The following is a 20,979-nucleotide window of genomic DNA, read 5'->3' on the forward strand; positions in this document are numbered from 1 at the left end:
CCGGGGGTACTTAAAGAGCGCAGCGGGCTGAGGGCAACTGTCGTCCTGCATTTCTGGGGTGTTTTGTTAAAGGGGGAAAGGGGAGGAAAAAAAAGAAAAAAAAAAAAAAGCACTGTTTTGTGTTAGTTTCCTCAAGAAAGTTGTTTTTGTTTTCAAGGCCTTGTTAGCTTTTTGTTGAAGTGTGTAGGCGCTGCCTCAGCTTTGGTGAATGATGGTGAGTAAGGGAGGAGGAGGTGAGGGATGGGGGAAGGAGCTGAGGGAGGGATGGAGGAGGAAGAATGGGGAAGGAGCTGAGGGAGGGATGGAGGAGGAAGGATGGGGGAGGAGTGAGGTATTGAGGAGGAGGATGGAGAGAGAGTGAGGGATGGGGAAGGAGGAAGAGAGAAGGGACCATGAAGGAGAGAGGGTTGGAGGAGGAGAAGTGGAGGAGAAGAAATGGAGAAGAAGCAGAAAGAGGGAGTGATGGATGGACGAGGAGGGGTGGAGAAGGGGCGCCGCGGTGGGCACGAAGTTGGGATATTGAGGTGAAGCGCTGGGGGTTGAGCCGTGAGGGCTGCGCGGGTTTGCTTGGATCCCAGCTGGGAGTTAAGAATTAAGTTGGTGGTTTTGCATGTTCTTCGGGTGGGAACCGGGGATCCTTGTGAGGTAGAGAGGGATGCGCCGCTCTCCGGGAGCCGCTGTCACCTCTGACCCCGCGAGGGCTTGAAAGCCTTGAGGGAGAGGCAAGCGATGACAGGGGAGGCTGCGAGTAAAGAGCCTGCTAAGAAAATGTTAAGTGTTTTAATTATTTTAATGGTTATTTTAAAGAAAGAGTGCGAAGTCGGGAAAAGGCAGGGAGAAGCCTGAGGAATGTGGTTGTCCCCGGGGATCCCTGTAAGCGTTTAAAAGACGGGTGGAAGAAGAGGTGCTCAGGGACATGGTTAGTGATAGATGGGAATGGTTGGACTCGATGATCCAAGATCTTTTCCAAGCTGGCGATTCGATGATTCTGTGCATCAGAGACTCTGCGCTTGTGTGGCCAAAACAAAAGGGAGCGTTTTTCTCTCTTGGATGGCGATGTTTGTAACTGGAGGCATTTACACCTGTTTTGTTTCGGGTTTTTATTTCGTTAAAAGCCTTAATTAGCCATATGGCTCCTGTTTTCGTAGAGGGTCCCCCCCTGCCCCCCCCCCCCCCGAGTGGGCTGGGGGCGCCTCGCGGCCGCCATTTCGTGGCGGCGCCGCCACATGGCGCCTCGTGGCGGTCACACCGCGCCACCACTGGCGTCAGGGGGAGACCCTGCCCCGAGCGCCGCAGAGCCATAGATAGGATGGGTTGGGTTGGAGGGGACCTTAAAGGTCATCCAGTTCCAATCCCCCACCCCCTGCCGTGGGGAGTTATAATTTTATTATTTGTCCTCGTTTTCCTCCTTCCGAAGTTAAAGAAGGAATACAGGTGCCGATTTGAGTTATAATTTCATTATTTGTCTTTATTTTCCTCCTTCCAAAGCTTAGGAAGGAGTACACGTGACAAGTCCCATCTGTATCAAGATCCCTTTAAAATCCTTGTGTGCCCCTCCCCTTTTTTTTACCATAGAGCATTTCAGAATTGCCACAGAATCATAGAATGGTTTGTGTTGGAAGGCACCTTAAAGGTCATCAGTTCCAACCCGCTTGCCGTGGAGGGGTTACAATTTCATCATTTATCCTTGTTTTCTTTCTTCCAAAGCTAAAGAAGGAATGCAGGTGCCAATTCAGGTTATAATATCATTTGTCCTTGTTTTCCTGCTTCCAAAGCTAAGGAGGGAGTACAGGTGACAATTCCATCTCTATCTAAAGTTCCTCTTTTAATCCCTGTGTCTTCTTCCCCCTCTCCCCCTTTTTTAAAAAAAAAAAAAAAAAAAAAAATCGTTTTACCATAGGAGCATTTTAGAATCATCACAGAATCATGGAATGGTTTAGGTTGGAGGGGATCTTAAAAGTCATCCAGTTCCAACCCCCCTGTCATGGGCAGGGACACCTCCCGCCGGATCAGGCTGCTCAAGGCCCATCCAGCCTGGCCTTGGACGCTTCCAGGGAGGAGGCATCCACAACTTCCCTGGGCAGCCTGTTGCAGTGCCTCGTCACCGTCATCATGATGAATTTCTTCCTAATGTCTAATCTAAATCTTACCCGTCTTAATTTAAAAGCCTTTCCCTCTCATCCTATCACTCCATGCCCTTTCAAGAAGTCCCTCCTCAGCCTTCCTGTAGGCCTTTTCAGGTACTGTCAGGCTGCTCTAAGGTCCCCCAAAGCCTTCTCTCCAGGCTGAACAAACCCAACTCTATCAGCCCATCCCTCATAGGAGAGGGGTTCTAGCCGTCTGATCATCTTCGTGGCCCTCCTCTGGGCCCGTTCCAACAGTTCCATATCCCCATATGTTGGGGATTCCATAACTGGACACAGTACTCCAGGTGTGTAGGGTCCCACGAGAGGGTTGTATTGCCCGAAGAGGGGCTTCTTCCCCTTTTGTCCACTCTGTATGAAACTCTTCTCTGTCTGGGAGCAAGGCCGTGGGGCCGATTCAAAGAAAGCGGTTACTATTACAAAAAGTGGAATATTTTGATTTAAGCTAAAGTGAAGTTTTCCTCCAAGTAAGTTTATTTTTTTGAAGGTTAGGCAGAATGTCCATCTGATAGCATGTTTATAGTGTGTTTTTTTTGTATAGCGCTTTTTTAATAGCGTGTTTTTTTTTCCCAATAGTGTTTTTTAATACAGTTTTATAGTCTGTATACCGTTTCTATACTATAGAAACAGTAATGTCTTGTTTTTTATGATCTGCACTGAGCAGATGTCTTCTTCTAAGATCTCTCTCTTTATCCTGTCTCAAGTGCAAGTCCAGAGACCTGTCTCCAAAGCTCCAGATTAACAAGAGATTTGACTGTTGTGAAGTTAATAACGACATTAAAATGAGTCATTGGAAAGTATTAGATTATGCATAAGATTTCTGAGAAAATTTAAACATCTGCACGTAAGTTGGAAATACATTCTGTAACCAGCCCTTGTCTTGCTGCACGTGATTGATGGAGCTCACTACCTGACGTTGCCCAGGCCCGATTAATGGGGTGTTTGGTTTGTGAAACTCCAAAACGGGTCTTTAGAGTTTATTTACCAGCTTTTTTGGTGTCGGGGCGGCGGCCCCACGTGCTTCGGGAGGCGCTTGCCTCAGGTTCTCTGTTTGTCCCTTATCCCGGTCCTGGCGTGACCCGCGGTGATGGCCCGGGGTCAGGTGTGTCAACTTCACGGCTGCTCCTTCATGCAGCTCGCTGCTTGCTTCTTCAGGATTTTTTTTGTTTGGAAAATGGAATTTTAGACTGCAACCCAGAAACTTCCAACGCTGAAGTAGGGATTTTATATTTTGTGGTTTTTTTTTTTGTTTGTTTGTTTTTTTTTTTTTTAAAGTAAGGCGTTATAACTGTCGTGTTGCAGTATTTAGGACTGATGGCTCCACCTGCTGCCTAGTGGGAAGACCGCATTGTCCTGCCTGCGCCGGGAGCCATGTTCTCTCCCTTCCTTAGGAGTGTGCTGCCATGGAAACCGTTTTCTGCGCACAGAAAGGGGCGAACAGTCAGGAGTTTAAAATGCTTAAATTGAAAAAGAAAACGTGTAATGCTTCCTTTGAAGAAAGACTGCGTGAAGTGAAAGGCAGGGAGAAGCCTGAGAAATCGGGGAATCTGTGCTTCTGTGGCCCAAAGAAAAGGGAGGGTTTTCCTCTCAGGTTTGCATTAGACTGAGTGATGTTTGTAATACACTTGAGTAGCGAGGCATTTACACCACCTTAGGAGAGGGTGCTAAGGGAAGTCCCTCTCTGCCTCTTCTTTATTTTATTGAAAGTCTTGACTAGCCTCATGAGTACTGAAATCAAGAGGTTCATCTGATTTCCTAGAACCAACTTAAACTTCATGCATGCTAGAATAATGCAAAGAGCAAACGGTTGAAGTGTACCTTATGATGAGAGAAAGGAAAAAAAAAAAAACCCTGTTAAATTCAGTAACCTGAAAAACTTTATTAAGCCCTAAGCTTTCTACCATGTAGGAATTTGATTTCAAAGATGCTTCCTGAGATGAATAGACAAATCAACTCTACTTAAAATTATTCTTGAAGGTTTGAGTCACTTTGGCTGATACTATAGTTTCAGAGTAGCCAATTAATCAAATTCAGGGTTTTCTGGATTTTGAAAACTTTAGGTAGCTTAGTCTTTTGACATTGATTCATCAGTGTGAGTTCTTCACCTGTACTCTATGTAGAAGCACAGGCCTTTGCTTAATGCTACATTAGGTAGTAAAATAATTACACATTGTGCTGGTTAGATAACTTGTTTTAAGATAGGATAATACTTCAATATAGCAAAAGTTTTGCTTTGTAGTACTTGGGACTTGGTAGGTAACTTTGAAAGGAGAATATTTTTGTCTTTTGTGTTTATACTTACAAGACTTTCATCACTGTTTTTCAGCAACAGCTGCTTTTCGAGTTCTAAGAAATGCATGTATTAACAGATACCTTATTTTTGATGTTGACCAATTTATCAGAATGCCTAAGTATCCTATTTACTGTCTTATATATTTGATGTGTAAAAGCATTAAAGAAACATTTTCAATGAAAATTGTGTTCTGCATCATTAGCATGAGAAATGACTGCTGCAGTTGCATGGCAGCCAAGGCCATCTTTGGCTTGTGTACTAGCAATATCTGTGTGCCTACCGAATTCCTTGTGCTGGTTCTGGCACTTGTTAGGTGCCTCCGTGGGCTGTTTCCTATTTTGTGTTTCTGAAGAATTTGTACAGGAAAGTGGGTACTTCTCTTCTAGCCTGGTTTGCTGAAACAGATCTAGAAAGAAAGAAGTAGAAGCCAACAGTTAGGTCAGCTTAAGGTTGCTGTGGAGTTGTGGTTCCAGATTTCAGTTCAAATGGCCTTTAGCAGGAGGTGCAGCCAAAGAAGTGATCTCCTCGCATCTTTTTTGCCCTTGCTTTTTTTATATAACAACAGAACGAGCTTTGGTCAAAAGTGGATCTCTCTGAGAAGTAGTACAAAGCTTTTCTCCTGTGAAGTGTAGGATTGATTTCCTTGTGCCGTGATGTCCTGGTACAATAGGAGGGACTGCACCTACCCTGTTTCTGTTTACAACCAAAATGTTCTATTATGCAGACTTTAGTACTGCGGAACAGTGAAATACGCGGTCTCCAACTTCGCTGGAGGGCAGAGGGACGTCTGAGAGGATAAGGGGAAAGGAATGACTTGTAACTTCTGTTGAAAATTTGTAATAGGAAGCATAGTAGATGACCAAATTGAGCATGGAACCAGATTCTGTCTATTCTGTCATGAAGTAGTTTTGAACTGAATTAGTGGCTTAGTGCATCTTAGATGAAGATGCTAAGCCTCTTCTATCTCCATTTCCTTGCCTACATCTACTGATCCTGGGTTGGATCTGATGCATGTCTAATAGCACAGTAAGCCGATTCTGTTTTGTACAATAGAAGAATACTAATTGAGTGGAAAAACTGCTCACTTTATGTTAATCTTCCTGCCAAATTGAGTTGAGCCAGCTTAATTTGAGCTGACAAGTGTTAGAACTTGTGCAGAGAAGGTGCAGCAAAAGAGATGGGACAAACGCTCTCTGGCTTTTAGTAATCATGTGTTGTTTAATTTGGATCAGTCACACTGAAATAGTATTTGGCAGGCTGAATTGTAGTTTTGGCTTTGTTTTAGATTCTGGGCAAATCATGTGTCATATGTGTAGTTTGGTTCTTAGAATTTTCTCACTTCCTTACTGGGTTTCCAGTTTGAGTTTGGGTATCATGCACAGCTGTGGTTTGTAGTCATTCATATTCTTGTTGTATTTAAATTGGAAACACCTTTTTTCTTATGGAATAAATAATGTGACTGTTCAACCAAGATCTGGTTTCCCCTCTTAGAGTAACTTGTAGCATAGCTCTGTTACCTGTCCTGTAAGACATTTGTAAGCTTACTTGTGTCTCAAGTATTTAAATCTTTCAGCCAGGAAGATGATGGAACTTGTTCTCTTGGATAATAAATTTACAGTAAATTTTATCTTTAAAGGATTGAATTTGGTCAAGTTTTGAAGTGAATTATTTTGACATTTTCACTGTGTCTGACAGTAGCAACAAAGGTTGTGAAGCTTCATACCATCATACAGGGCTACTTGGAATGCCTGCATCTTCTTATGCTAGTTTATCTAGTAGCTGAAAGTACTGTAATAATTTGACTAAAATATGTATTTCTGTTTAAATTTTTCAGTCTGCAAATGTGGAAGCCCAGTGTGCAGGTGTCACAGAGGACAATGCTTGTTCATCAGCAACCAGTCAAGGCTATGTTTTACCGGAAGGAAAAGTCATGCCAAACACTGTCTTTGTTGGTGGAATTGATTTAAGGGTATTTATATACTTTTAATTCTGTAAGATGGGTATAGGGCCCTTCATTGAGAAGGAAATGGGAATTTAACTCCTGGGTGTTTTGTTTTGCTTGTTCTTTTTAATGTGTATGTCAGAATTTTGGAACAGGTGAGTAACTTTAGTTCTTATGGGTTAGAAGATGAGTTTAAAAACTGATACTGGCTGCTTTAAATCAGTACTGAACTGTTGAATGTGTTTGAAGAAGTTTAAGGCTTTGTTTCTTTTAGATGAATGAAGCAGAAATTCGGAGTTTCTTCGAACGATATGGTACTGTGAAAGAGGTGAAAATAATCACTGACAGAACTGGTATTTCCAAAGGGTGAGTAGAATGTGAATACATGTTATAAGTTGCTGCTTGCATGGACAGAATTGTCATGGATTATATAAGCAGCTACTTAACAGCACTGTTGACATGCTTAAGCCTTAACATTAGCTGCAGTTATCTGTTACGGTGAATTAACATTGTGATACCTGCAGATCAAGATTACCCATAAGCCTGTATAATCTGGTAAAGAATAGCCTGATTTTTTTTAATATTTTTTTTTTTTTACTGAAGTCAGTCTTTCTGCCCAGAGGAAAGAAAGAGTTATTGTCATTTCACCAGGGAAAACGGCTTGAAACTTTTGTCATGCTTACGCAGACAGTTCTTTCATAGGACTCTTGTGGTGGTTAGAGTAGTTAAGGTGGGGGGAGTTAAGGATGATTAAGAGATGGGGTAGTTGGCTCATTCAGGGCAATGGGACTGCACTTTTCTGACACATACTTGGGTATAAGTTACAGAGAAACCAACCAAGCTTACTTGAGTAGAGAGTGAAACTAAGTGAACCAAGTTGAAGCAAGGGAAATACCTATTGGAAATAACAGAAGCTTTCCCAGTTCTGAGTTTATCCCTGCTTTGAGAAGGAGGCTTCACCCTCTGGTTTCTTCCAGCCCAGTTTGTTTTTACGAAGATTTTACAAGAAGATCCTAAAAAGCCATATTTTTTTTAGGCATATGTAGTAATGCAGGAGCTGGAAATCTGTTCTACTTCCTCGTTTTCCTTGCTATTCTTCATGGTGAATTCTGATGTGCACTTAACCAGTGTATGTTCTGATATTGATGATGAATTGGCATACTCTGATAGATCTGGAGTATTACCATTCCTGTAACGTACTGAAATTATTTTCATTTTATAGACTAGTTAAACAGAGAGCAGTGAAATAAGTTTAAAAAACTCTTCAAGGATCTTTCCCCCACTGGTGTCATTTCCCATAATGCCTGCTTTGATCCAAACCTCTTCAGTAAATAGAATATTTGATCCTAATTTATATCTTACTACTTAAATGTTTTTTGGGTTTCTTTTCCTTCACTTTGAGTTAGTAATATCAACGATAGAGCTCATTTTGTGTAGCTGAAATGGAAGACTAGGCCTTGCATCTCTTCCATGTTATTCTAGAATCTGGCATTCAGTACCTTTCATCTGGCCCAGTAGTGTGTGCAGTACTTAGCAGTAAATACATTTTCATGCTGAATTATAAACTAATGGCCTACTTGATACTTTCGGCATGCAGTATAATGCACCTACCACATATGCTGTTAACTGATCTTGTTCAAAATAATTTAGCTAACAAACAATTCAAAACCTGGATATTGAATAACTTGATTTTTTCTTTTCAGGTATGGATTTGTATCTTTCCTGAACAATGTGGATGTTCAAAAAATAGTAGAAGTAAGCCCTTTGTCTAAATTATCTGGAGAAGTTGAAATATGAAGGCTGGAGACGTGTTTAGTGGAAACCAAGTCATGTACCCTGTAGAGTAAATTGGGACAGCAAGCTCTAGGGCTACCCAGAAGTTAAACTTGCTAAAATCTCTACTAGTGGTAGTGTTTTTGTATTTACTGTTCATATGTCTTATGGTTTTCCTGTAACTCACACAGGAGGTAAAGGGGATAGAACTGTTGAAGCAATCCTGCTCTTAGAGTTTAGTATTGGAGAAATTTTAAATCTCTGTGCTTAAAATCATATCTGTTACTGGTTCTGATAAACTTCAGCAGGTGACAAGCCACTGCCAAAGCTTTTTATTTTTTCTTTCTTTATCCCAAAGCTGAGTGCAATAACTGTGAAAATAACACTTACCGTAATATTTCCTCCTCTGAAGTCTTTGCCTCAGTGAACTTCAATGTCTTTGCAGAATGAACAGCCTCTCATTTGCTTCTGAAGCTCTTGGATAGGGAAGTAGATCTGAAAAATCCCAGTAAATGTGCCAGGCGCAAATTTAGTGTTCCATGGTATATTTAGATGTGTTTACTGCCTGTCCAGCTCCTTTAGGGGTAAGAGAACATGTTTAAACAAAGTGGGAGAACAGTGAAACTCAAGTAGGATTTTCTTGGTTCTCACTTGAAGACTTCAAGAACTTGCTGTTCTTTAGCGCTCATGGTATGCTGACAAAAATATTGCTGTTTTGAGCAATAGACTTTTATCTGGGAGTACTTTTTTTTTTTTGCCATGGGCTACATTTTCTGTATTAGGTCACTGTGGAGTGCTTGCCTTGTGGCAACAATCTCTGTAGAGACCTCTTGAGTAGCATGGTCATGTGAGTTGTGCGTTGCTTGTGTTCTGTGTGCGTTTCTTGAAAATTGAAAGCCCTCAGTGTATCGCTTAATACATGGCTTGCTGAAGTAACATTTTAGATCAGAGATCTTGACAGACCCAGAGGTATATACGCTAGATTTTCTTTTCAGTGCAGATGTCAGGTGTACAAGCAGTACAAATTACTGCCTTGTCAGGAAGAAGCATATGCAGGTAGTAGTCATTTTACAAAGCTCTTGGCTTCTGGAAAGGATGGAAAAAGCCTGAACAACTGCATTTTAGAGCTCAGCTTGTAAGCAGACACCACCTCACTAAACCTTTTCGGGCATTATCCATACTGAGTGGTCAGTATTTTATGTATAGAAACAAAATGAAGCCTCTCCGTGGTTAGAATTACTCTGGATGCCTGGTTTATCTGTCTTATACTGTAGCTTTGTGCAGCCTTTAAGTTTTACTTCTGAGTTAGGTCTGATTCCGTTTGTAACTGTACACTGGTATGGAGTGAACCTCTTGGCAGTTCAGAACAGAAAGCTATCTTGTGCTTTGAGGGAAGGCCTGTGTACCAAGAGATATTATTGCTCAGGTGGGAAAGATGGTTGAATGGTTCTGGCCACAACGGGGTTGCAGGGTTGTAAGTTTTTTTTCTTACAAAAATGAACAAACAAACAAAATCCACCTGTGAAACTGGTCAGGGTATTTCACCTTTCCCTCTGCCCCTGTCTGTATTAGTTTTTATCACTATGAGAAGACTATCAATAAGATACTTCTAACATCACTGATCTGATTATTTTGCTTATTTTAACAATGAGCGGTAAAGTTGTTAACTGTTCAAAGCACTTTCTTAAGCAGAAATGGGAGAAAAAGCTTAGCAAGATGTCGGTTAAAATTGCAAACCACACATTCTTGACCAGGCAAGTCCTGCAATAGAAAATCTTTATAAGACTATGTATCTGCATCTAATATTGGTTTTACTACTTTGTACTAAATTTTTTTTAATTGGGATAAATCAAAATCTTTCACTTACGATGTTTAAAGCATTTGTAAACCTCAACGTAGCCCTCTGAACTGTAACAGAGTACCTATTTTAGGTAGTGGTGTGTGTGCTCAGCCCATCTTGGCAGATAGACTTGTTGCTATCTTGGCAGATAATGTGAGATTGATCCAAAGGTGAATTGTCTTCTGGGATTTGTGTGGAGAAGTTCCTGAGTACTTGGATAGAAATAATAGCTTAAATCCATGTATTAAAGCAACTTTCTGTACTTGAGACTTAAACTGTTACCTTGTAGAAACAAAATCTTACACGCTCTCTTCAACACTCAGTCCCAGTAGACCTTGAAGTGTGAGTGTTGTGTGCCATTTCAGCCTACATCCATTGATGAATGTTCTTCTAGTTTTTAAATTAAGCAGTTTCACTGAAGAGCACAGAATTCAACTTCTGTGGTGGAGTGCTTGAAATTCTTCTCATGCTTTTATTATGGCTCCAGATACTGTGATGGCAAAGCAGCACTCAATTATTGGAAGTCTGAAATTCTGCCTTCTGTCTGCTCCAGCATCTGGGCAGAACTAGCAGAACAAGTTGTGTCTCAGGCACTTACTGACGACTACTTCCAGTTCTACTAGGAGTACTTCCAGCCCTGTTTTGAGAGTCTTCCAGATGCTTATGTTCCTCTGCTTGGGTATTTAAAGAACATGTGAACTATATTTCAGTTTATTCTTTCTTGATTGGCCTGTGTGCTGTGTAGATGCCTTGACCAAAAGTTGTGAAATAACGTATTTTTTTGGACATTCTGAAGGAACATGTGAACATTTCTGTGGAGAGAAAACAGCAATATGCAGGTAAACAGTAGTGTTTACAGCCTTCCACTTCCTTTAATGTTAGGTGGACAGCTTTTAACATGTTACATGAAGCCTGTTAGGAAGCTTGTGGGAAGGAAGGTAAGTGATGTAAACAGGGTTTCAAGGGAACCAGGCAGCTGACAGTCACTCACACATAGTTGCAAACTAGTAGTAGAGCATATTGCTTTTAAGGCGAGTGAGATAAGATACGTTTGGAGAATCGGTGAGCAGGCAGACAGGTGTGCTGAGAGTGTTGCAGGAAGTTAAAGGTAAAAGGCATAAGGTGTTGAGGTGGGAGAAGGAGAATGGAGGCTGTTGAGCCTGAATTGATGTTACTATGGTGTAGAAGCAGAGTACAGTTCCTTTGAAATCAAACCACCCACCCACCTCACTGATTCCCCAGCTTACAGAGTAACTTGTCTTTCAGTCACAAATCAGCTTCCATGGCAAAAAGCTGAAACTCGGGCCAGCGATTAGAAAGCAACAAAACTTGTGTAAGTATATAAATAAATCTGTTCATATTACAAATTTATATTTTTCTTACTTATACATTAACCTTGGAAATTATTTTTTATCTGTTGTAATCTGTATTGCAATTAAACTTAAGTTCTGAATTTTATGACTTCACTAGTTCTGTGAAGCACCGTTTTAGTAATAAAACTCGGGTTGGTAGCACAACGCAATACTGCTAATATTGAGATAAATTTGATAGTCAAAACACTTTGAATTTTTTGAGCTTGAATTCAGATTTCTAATGAAATACATATGAAAATATCTTAATAGTTGATTTTTCTTTGCTTTAAACCAAGGTTCTTATGTGCATTCGAGACCATTAGTCTTCAATCCTCCTGCACCACAGTTCCATAGTGTCTGGGGTAATCAAAATACAGAGACGTACGTGCAGGCTCCAGCTGTAATGAGCCCAGTAACCCAGTATGTTCAGGTGAGGCTGTTTGTACCACTGATTCAAAATTGTAGTGAAATATTTTTGGAGTTGTAAGCATGTAAACTTCAGGAATATGATTCAGATTCCCATCTTATCTGCTTGTTTTCATATTGCCTTCCCTAGTAAGGGGCACCCAACTTCAAACCACTTTTAATTAATGCCAACAGCCTTGAATTTATTCAGTAATGTGATCTCTTTATACAACAGAAGACAGGGGGTTACTTTTTATTTGGAGAATAGGAAAGCTGTTGAATGTGGAGCTAGGATTTAATTATGAGCTTTGGAAGAAGGGACAGGCGTCTTGGGTGGACTACAGGGAGGAAGTGAGATCGTGCAGGAAAAAATATCGGGAGGGCCAAGGCCCAACGAGAAATCAAATTGGTTAAGTCTGTGAAAGATAATAAAAAAAATCTTTCTACAAATACATTAACAAGAAAAGGAGGACTAGGGAGAATATTCAGTCCCTATTGGATGCAGAAGGAACAACAGTGACAAGGGCTGAGGACAATGCTGAGGTACTTAATGCCTTTTTTGCTTCAGTCTTTAATAGTAGGAGTTGTTCCCTCTGTGTACAAACCTAGGAGTTGGAGGAGCAGAACGAGGCTCCCATGATCCAAGAGGAGGTGGTTAGAGACTTGCTTGCCCAGCTAGACACCCACAAGTCTATGGGGCCGATGGGATCCACCCAAGAGTATTGAAGGAGCTGGCACATTTGCTTTCCAAACCCCTTTCCATCATCTTCCAGCGGTCCTGGCTGACTGGGGAAGTTACACTGGACTGGGGGCTGGCTGATGTTGTGCCCATCTACAAGAAGGGTTGCAGGGAGGATCCAGGGAACTACAGGCCTGTCAGTCTGACCTCAGTGCTGGGGAAAGTCATGGAACGGGTAATCTTGAGTGCTATCATGAAGCACATGCAAGAGAACTGGGTGATCAGGCCCAGTCAACACAAGTTCATGACAGGCAGGTCTTGCCAAACTAACCTGATCGCCTTCTATGACAAAGTGACTCAACTACTGGATGGGGGAAAGGCTGTGGATGTAGTCTTTTTGATCTTCAGTAAAGCCTTTGACACAGTTTCTCACAGCATTCTGCTTCAGAAACTGTCAGCCTCTGGCCTGGACAGGCATACACTCTCCTGGGTTGAAAACTAGGAGAGGTATCAGAATATTTGCAGTGAAGAAACCTTGGGAGATTGAATGGTAATACTTGGAGCTAAAGGCAAACTAAATCGAAGAAACTGATTTTTCAGGTTGTAGTCCATTGTTTCATGGTAGATGGTTGGTTTCAGACCTACTTTATGAAGCTTATGGGATGAGATGTTCTTCTGAAATTACTTAAAAGATCAGCTACAAGCAGATACAGGATTTCTAGATATGTCATATATTTTAGAATCCTACTTGTTAGAGATTTTTAGTGCTTGAGGTGCTGAAGCCCCATGGGAAACTTCTAAAGGCTGCTTTAAAATAATGAAGCTACTCTGAAATAGGAATTGAAGTAACAATTTGACTAAATATTTCTATAAGTGTGCTTCTGGCTTTATAAATACGAAGCCTGTATGTTTATCTTGCTTCAAGCTGGCATTTTTAAAAAACTGTATTTTGCAGACATACCCGTACAGTTCACCACCTTTATTGATACAGCAGCAAGTTCCTGTAGGATATCAGCCAGCCTACAATTATCAGGTATGTAATTCAGTAGCAGTAGAAAGGCTGTCAAGACTTGAATAGAATGAACGGTGTTAATTGGAGTCTGAGCTATCTGTTTCTTTTTCTGTGTATTCTATCTCCTTTCAGCTCCTGCTTCACAGAAACTGAAAGTAAACCCAAAATCAGTGATGTTTTTATGCTAATGCAGCGGAAACTATTGAGTAACTTGTCATACTCTTTTGTAGTCCAGTTTTGAAAAAAATATGCAATAATAAAACTTCCAAATTGGCAAAAAATACATGCATTTGTGCTATTTCTTGTGGGAAGGAGCTTTGCATTTGTGTTATAGTGTGAGTAGTTGGTGTTAGTTATTTAGAATCACTGAGTCTTCCAAGACTAGATAGATGTGGGATGTATTTAGAGACGGAATGTATTTAAAACTCTTGCGCTCTAAAAATGTCTAGGAAGGCACTTAGCTGATGGTCATTTTTTTACTCCTAGGTGAAGTGTCTGGATAGGTCCTGTTACTGAAACTAAACTAGAAATAACCTGGTAATGTGAAGTAACAAGAGGTTAGAAATGGTTTTAATATGGCTGCTGTGATTACCCTTATTTTCCTAATTTTGAGAAATCTTATTTTTTAATTTATTTTTCTTTTTTAAACTTGGATCGAGAAGAGGAAGGAGGTAGTTGAATTTGGTAAGGACAACCTTGTGCTAAACACTGTGACGTACATGTGAAAAAGTTGTCTTGCTGGACAGAAAACTGGAAACTACTGTTTACTGAAAAATCCAGACGTGTAATGTTACAAATGATGGCTCTTACAGAGCAGTTGCTTGCCCATGTTGGAAATGCATAGATAAAAGCTGATTCATTCCAATTCTTTTTAAGGTTCAACCACAGTGGCTTGCTGGGGAGCACAGAAGTTACGTTATGCCTCCGGTAAGTCTACAGAGTTCAACTTGCAGAACTTTTGTCTTCTCAGTTAACACACTGTTTTGACAGCTTGATACTTAAATTGTTGACTGGAGTTCTGTACATACTCTGGTCTACACAAATCTATAGCTGCTGACAGAGAAGGTAATTGTTCAGGTTTTTTCACTGACAGTGCTTTTTTAGGAGCTGCCTGGCAGACAGGGACTACCTGTTTTATGGCATTACTCCATATGTTCTGGTCACAGAATTCTGGAATTTTACCATGAAGAGATTTGATACTGAACAGAATTTTATTGAAAGTTAAACAAAAAACAAGAGGTGACTTGATGCATGATCATCACTTGATCTGCATAATATTGCTACTTCCAGATATTTTTGAATTTAAAAAGCCTCAAAATATTCTGCTTTGCGAGTGGGTGTGTTTTTTTCCTTTTTGAGCAGCTTTTAAAATGATTTGCCAGGCTGCTACAGGCTGTACGTGGTTTCTAAAGGAGTAACTTGCTTTCTTCGACTTCACATAAGTTACATCCACAAGAGAGGGCTAAAAATACTGGGTGAAGTTGCACTGTAGACTTTTTCCTTTGGGTGTAATCTTGTGTTCATTGAATACAGTTTTTGTTAGTATTTAAAAGCTGTAATATTTAGTTTTCTTCTGAACAGTATTCCTTCAAGCTAATTCCCAGCAGATACCTATAGAATGTGTGAAAGTTTAATGGAGAAGAATAAGGAAAATGGAACTTTATGCATAGATACTGCTACCTGCATGCATCTGGCAGTTCTGTCTCTGATCATATTAGAAGAATCCTTTGTTCTTGCTCACTTGCAATCGTGTACTACGCTTTGCTTTCAGCTTCTCAGCAGCTCAGAGAAACAGCCTTTTGTTTTCATGGAAGGTCTGTATTTGTTAGTGAAGTGCCTTTGCTTTAATGAAGGCAGAAAAGACTCAGAGTTCATAAGTCACTGAAATACTGATTACCCCGTTGCCTTAAAATTTTTTTGTTGCAGAACATCCATGAACATGATACAGCTGCAGTATGTCAACAATTAAATGCTAGCAAATCACAGTGTGTTCAGAGTAGGGGCATGTAGTAGTTTTCATTAGACTTTTTGATTATATGAGCAGACAGCTTTCTAGAAAAGCTTTTTCTCTAGCTTTTTCTACAAAAGCTGTCTCAGTTAAGCAACTTTAACAGATAAAAGAGGGAACAGGTACATAAGGAGATGGGAAACTTCATCCTTCGGTCTGCTACTTTATACCTACCTATTTGTTTGGTGGGGAATCGTGATTTCCATTCATAAATAGGATGCCTCAGTTGTGAATGAGGTCAGATGTGATAAACCATTAGGGATGATGCTCAGTAAGGAACAGTTTGCTGATACTGTGGGGTTGTGTCTCCCAGTAGTCGTAGATTGAGATGACAGTTTTGGTGTTGAAGGACATTTGAGAGTGCCAGGTGGTACCCCTGTGGTTACTGTGTATAATCACAAATAATTAATTCTCTTTAAGAAGGATGTTGCAAGAAACTGAAAACTACTGTCAAGTCTGGGAGAATCTGACTGCCTGGGGTGGGGGAGTGGGGTGAACACAAAACATTTTGTCCTTGAAAAGAGAATGCCTAATCCTGCCATGGGCTTCTGCTAAAATTGGCTGTAAAAGCTGCCAATCCTCTCTGGAACCATTGAGAATGAAGTTTCCATAAACTTCCTTAAACTCTTCCATAAAGAGTAACTTCTTTATCAGCCTCTTTGTGATTGTAATTAAACTCTGCACTGGGTTGCCAATTGCAACACTGCCCTCTTAGCAGAGGGAAGAGGGGAGAGTTTTTAAAGAGCTGTAAAATGACTTGTGCTTTCGTAGGCCTTGATAGTCTTGAAAAAAATTAGTATATTAGCATGAAGCAAGCTTTGCCCAAGAAAAACTTTATAGAGAAAAGCAGCTTCTTGGTCAGGTGGTGGTAGTAGATGTTTCGCTTCTTCTTTCATTTGGTTTTAGTGCTTAATCTCTTGATACCTGCTCGTTGTCTGTGAATTCTCAGTGCATGCCTTCATGGCTCAATATGCTTGACTGCAAAACCCATACATGAAGAAAGTGAAGTAGATTGAGCAGTCAGCTCTCAAGAGTGATTACAGTGAGGAGCAAAGACATTTGTTGGAAAGTATCCTTTTTGGAAGGACATAGAACTAAATGCCTTTATAAAATAGATTAGGATACAGTATTTGCCCTGTTCATGAAACTTTCTCAGAAGTGTGAAGATAATGTCATAGCTTATGGATAGTTGAGGACCAATGACGACACAACTCTGCATGTTTTCCTAGTGTTGCTGTGAAATGCTACAATATTAAAAAATATCTATACAGGTTTATACTTCAGTAAGCTATCAGTGCACTGAGGATCCAGAATTTATACAGGCAGAATGTGCTGTTCCAGAGCCCACGCAGTTGTCTACTAACAGTCCACAAAAGGTAAATGGTTTCTGAAAACTTGAGTGTTTTCTGTTTTAAGTTCTATTCCCAGAAAGTTGCACTTAAAGATTATCTGCCTTGATGAAGAGGGCCTCTGACCAGTATCCTAGAAATTAAGGTTATAATTGCTACTTTAGCCAATGGCTCAGTAGACTTTAGCCAATTTCTGTGTACAACTTCAGAAGCCTCATGTTTCCTTGAAACTATTAAAGCTTGTCTGTAGTGCTGAAAGCTGTGTAAAATGTGTTCCTCAATAAGTGCAATGTTTTTAAGTGACAAGGCCTTATTTAATCTCAGAATTACAGGGGAAATTGCAGGTACTTAAAGCAGGTTAGGTAGCACTGTCTGCTGTCTTATGCTGCCTTATTTTAAGATTCAGGCATGGGAAGCTATAATGTTTTACTCGCTTCCTTTTGTGGAATGTGACCCCATTTTGACTGAGAGTTGGCTCTGAATTCAGTTTTCTAAAGAAGGCTTTATTTTTCAGCTGTCTGTCAACCTATTCCACAACTAAACGGGTATGTCACTGGTCAGAACTCTTTATGTTGTAACATCTGGCGTGATAATGAGTAAACAAGATTTAAAAGATTTAAAAAAAAGTGAAAGGAATCTGAAGTGCAAAGTGAAGCCTGTGGCACACCCATGTTGCTAGCAGTGGGTTAACCGGGAAATTCAGTATTGCTGTAGATGCACCTTTAACTGTATTTCAGAAGTCTGTGGACAGAAGCATACAGACAGTGGTATCCTGCTTGTTTAATCCTGAGAACCGTCTGAGGAACACCTTTGTATCACAAGAAGACTACTTTAAGGTATGTGGTGGAAGCAAAATTAAATCCCTAGCACACTGCTGACCTTCAATTTGTTCACCTAGGGGTACATTTTGTCATTTTGTTTTTTCTTGTACCTGCGGTGAGATGCATAAGGTTTGGCTCTCAGCTGTTTAACACTGGAAACCAGCGTTGAAACTAAATTGGGTGGTTTGAATGAGACTATATAAATTTGCTGAAAGTAATTTCATGAATACGTAGTGTAAGTCTCGCTAATCATTTCTTGATGACAAAAGTACTGAAAGGGCTGTGGGTTACATGCTAGTTTGCACAGAGGATGTAGAGTTTGAGCTTTGACAGTCTTTACAGCAGTTAAGTACCGCTGTGGATGATGGGTCTTTATACTTTGTGTACAATGTTTACACTTCAACCAATAAACTATAATCCAGGTGGGTAGCTGGTCATTGTGTTTTTGCCCTATGTATTCACCCTTTGTAGAAGGGCAGCTTCTTATTGCATACCAAGTGGTGTTAAGTTTCTGTTGCTTATTAATAGTTGTATTCAAGACTTTGCTTCCTTTTTTTTTTTTTAAAAGGACAGACATGTGAACTAGGCACATGCAGTCTGAAGCAGGAATACGGAAGCTGGGTGTATCAGTCTTGGTGAACAAAGTACAGAATGTCTTGAGATACTTTCATGAAACTTCAGTTGCTTTGTTCTGCTTACTATCTAGAAAACTTCTTTTCCTGTCTTTTCTCCTATCCCATTTCAGGAAAGGAAGGCGCATCACTTCAGAAAAGGAAGAACAGTGCTCAAAAGTGTTTGATCCACAAAGACTTTAAAGTATCTAAATTCATTAACTTGATGTTACTACAGTTGAGTTTAGCAATATGTGCAGTGTAGCCTTTTTTGAAAAGTTGCTTCAAGTTGAAGTTTGTGTTTCTGTTCTATCTGTTCCAATAGTTGTTTTTGCTTGAAGTTCAAAGTTGTAAGAGTTGACAAATATCCATTGTTTTATTAATTGTTTGCATGCTTCCACTGATAACTAACTGGAATATTAGAATATAAGAGGAAAAAACCTCTTGGTTTATTAGATGCATGTGGATTTTCTTCTGACCTTTAAGGAACAGTTTGCATGTTACACTTGTTTTTTTTCTTAAACTACGATTTAAGTACTAACACTGACCAGTTACCTCTTGCAGTTTAAGAATAGAAGCCGCTGTTTGCCCAAGAAGTTGTATTTTATAACTGAGCTCTTAATCAGTGGAACAGAAGATGTCAAGTTGTAACTCAGCTGAAGCCCCTTAAGTCATGGTTGTCTTTAGGATGCCTGATCAATATAGTTATGTTTATTAATGGCCGTTTATGTACCTGTGGTCTGGAGCATCACTATTAGTTTTGGAAAAACAAAGAGAAGCCTGAAATTCCTATGTGTAACTTAAGATGCAAGAATGTAAGTAGCTGTATTGGCTAGTTGGTAGAGCATGCTTTTTTTACTTGAAAAATTTTAGCAATACTTGTGTGTTAAAAATGGTGAGAAAATACTGCATTTAATATATGCCTTTGTTACATGATGCAAACTGTTAATTGGAATATATGTAAACCTATTTTAATAATGTATTTTTTTAGTCGTGTATTTTGAAACAATTAAAATAAATTTTTATTTTGGCTTGGCTTCCTAGACTTCTAGTGACATACTAAGATAATACTGAAGTTCATTTTAAGCTTTGTTGAGAAAGATACACAGCAGAATGAAGACTTGTGAAGGCTGTTGGAAGATTTGTTACTCTATATGAGAATTCTAGTTACTACTAACTTTTAGTAACAAATTTCATTTTGTAGTAGTTAGGAGCAGGAGTTTTGTAAGAGTAGAACTGAGAACTACCTTCAGTCTGTTTTGTATGTTAGGTCCTGGTTTGCTTTTCTCCTACTTGACACCTCAGTCTCTCCAAAAACAAATGGGAATTCTGCGTCTTTTATTGAAGATGTGTACATGAATTTGAATGGGATTGCATGCCCTGCCTCCATTTTCCAGAAGGTTTAGACATGGTAGTGGCTAGGAAGACTTTCCCAAGAGTAGATGTTTGGGTTGTATAATGACAAGACAACTGAGTTGCTACAGTTGAGTATGTTGCATATTGAGTATGGCTGCAGCATGAAAAATGTCCCAAGAACTGCTTCCCGAGACTGTTGTGGATGGAGTTTTGTTAATGAAAGGGGGGAGGCAAAATAAGAACTATTACAGGTTTTGGAGCCACTTTATGCAGAATTGTACCAGTGTATGGTAGCATATATTGATCTGAAAAGCAAAGCTGTAAACCCTTTTTCTGCCCACTGTTACATGTCACTAAAAGTGCTATGTGTTCCTATTGTATCAATTTGTGTGTTTTTCTCAAAGTGCTGTTGTAAAGACAGGTAGATTATACCTTACTTCTTCAAGTTTTTTTATTTTAATCTTGCACAGTTAAACTCAATATGACTTAAAATAATAAATCTGGAGCTTCCTCATTATCAGGACACTTCCCTTTGCAACTTTTAAGTACCTAAACCATGTACTCACATTGTTAAAGCTGTGATGTCAGCTTATCGATAAAGGTAATTGTTTCTTTGCAAATGCAGATTTCATTTTGCCTTAATGTTCTAGTTGGCTTGATTTCCCTGGGATGTATTTGAGGCTTTATGCTGTAGCTATAAGAAAATGTGAAGTGCCTATGTGTAGCTCATTGAAGAGTCTCAACACCAAGAGAGGAGATAAAATGAAAGATATCTACATAGAGTGCATATTTTGTATTTATTTGGCCAAGTGTAACCCATAAGACCATCTGTTGAGTGAGTTGATTGTTAAGTATGTTTGAAATGGTGTTGCTAGATATGAACTGTTCTTAGAAGCATGCTGAGAAGGCTTATCACAGTGAAATGCATAGCCCAGGCCTTATGAGTGCCATTTATTTTCTCTTCCATTAGATCATGTTGTGCTGGTTTTGTTAGCTGTTTCTCACCCGTAGGAGACTCTTAAGTTTTTTTTTATTCCCATCTGGGAACCTTACATTTGGTGGCATATGCCAGTAAAAGTAACAAGTTATAACTAAGAACATGCATTTTTAATGTTTTTTTTTTTAAGTACCCTATAAGCGTAACACAAAATCAGTAGGTAATCTCTTTTGTGTTGCATTCAGAAAGTTGAAGCATCTGTTTAATATGGCTGTAGCCGAAGGCATTTCCACAATAGGTGCACAATGGGAGCTTCTTGCAAATTTGTATTTCTAGAGTTATCATATCAAGTGGACCGTGTTAATTGTTAGCTAGTAGGCAGGTAGTGAGTTCTTGTGGATCTGCCTTTGCTTTTAAAGAGTAAATACATTTTACGTGGGACCAAAAAGCATACAAG

General features: G+C 39.8%; 1 protein-coding gene across 2 annotated transcripts; it reads left to right on the forward strand.

Annotated features, from left to right (window-relative positions):
• The first annotated feature begins 112 nt into the window (after positions 1-112).
• DAZL (deleted in azoospermia like) lies at positions 113-19,219 on the forward strand. 2 transcript variants are annotated; one of them, XM_054059462.1, is made up of 11 exons: positions 113-214; positions 6,272-6,406; positions 6,654-6,745; positions 8,083-8,134; positions 11,259-11,325; positions 11,641-11,774; positions 13,384-13,461; positions 14,317-14,367; positions 16,720-16,824; positions 17,535-17,633; positions 18,364-19,219. In XM_054059462.1, the coding sequence occupies exons 1-11, from the start codon at positions 209-211 to the stop codon at positions 18,415-18,417; spliced, it is 873 nt and encodes a 290-aa protein (XP_053915437.1). In that variant the 5' UTR covers positions 113-208; the 3' UTR covers positions 18,418-19,219. The 2 variants fall into 2 exon arrangements, with proteins under 2 accessions (XP_053915437.1, XP_053915438.1); XM_054059463.1 differs by lacking the exon at positions 18,364-19,219 and adding an exon at positions 18,187-18,341.
• The last annotated feature ends 1,760 nt before the right edge of the window (positions 19,220-20,979 follow it).

This window comes from Cuculus canorus, chromosome 2, assembly GCF_017976375.1.
Source record: "Cuculus canorus isolate bCucCan1 chromosome 2, bCucCan1.pri, whole genome shotgun sequence".
In the NCBI taxonomy this organism is placed as follows: Eukaryota; Metazoa; Chordata; class Aves; order Cuculiformes; family Cuculidae; genus Cuculus; species Cuculus canorus.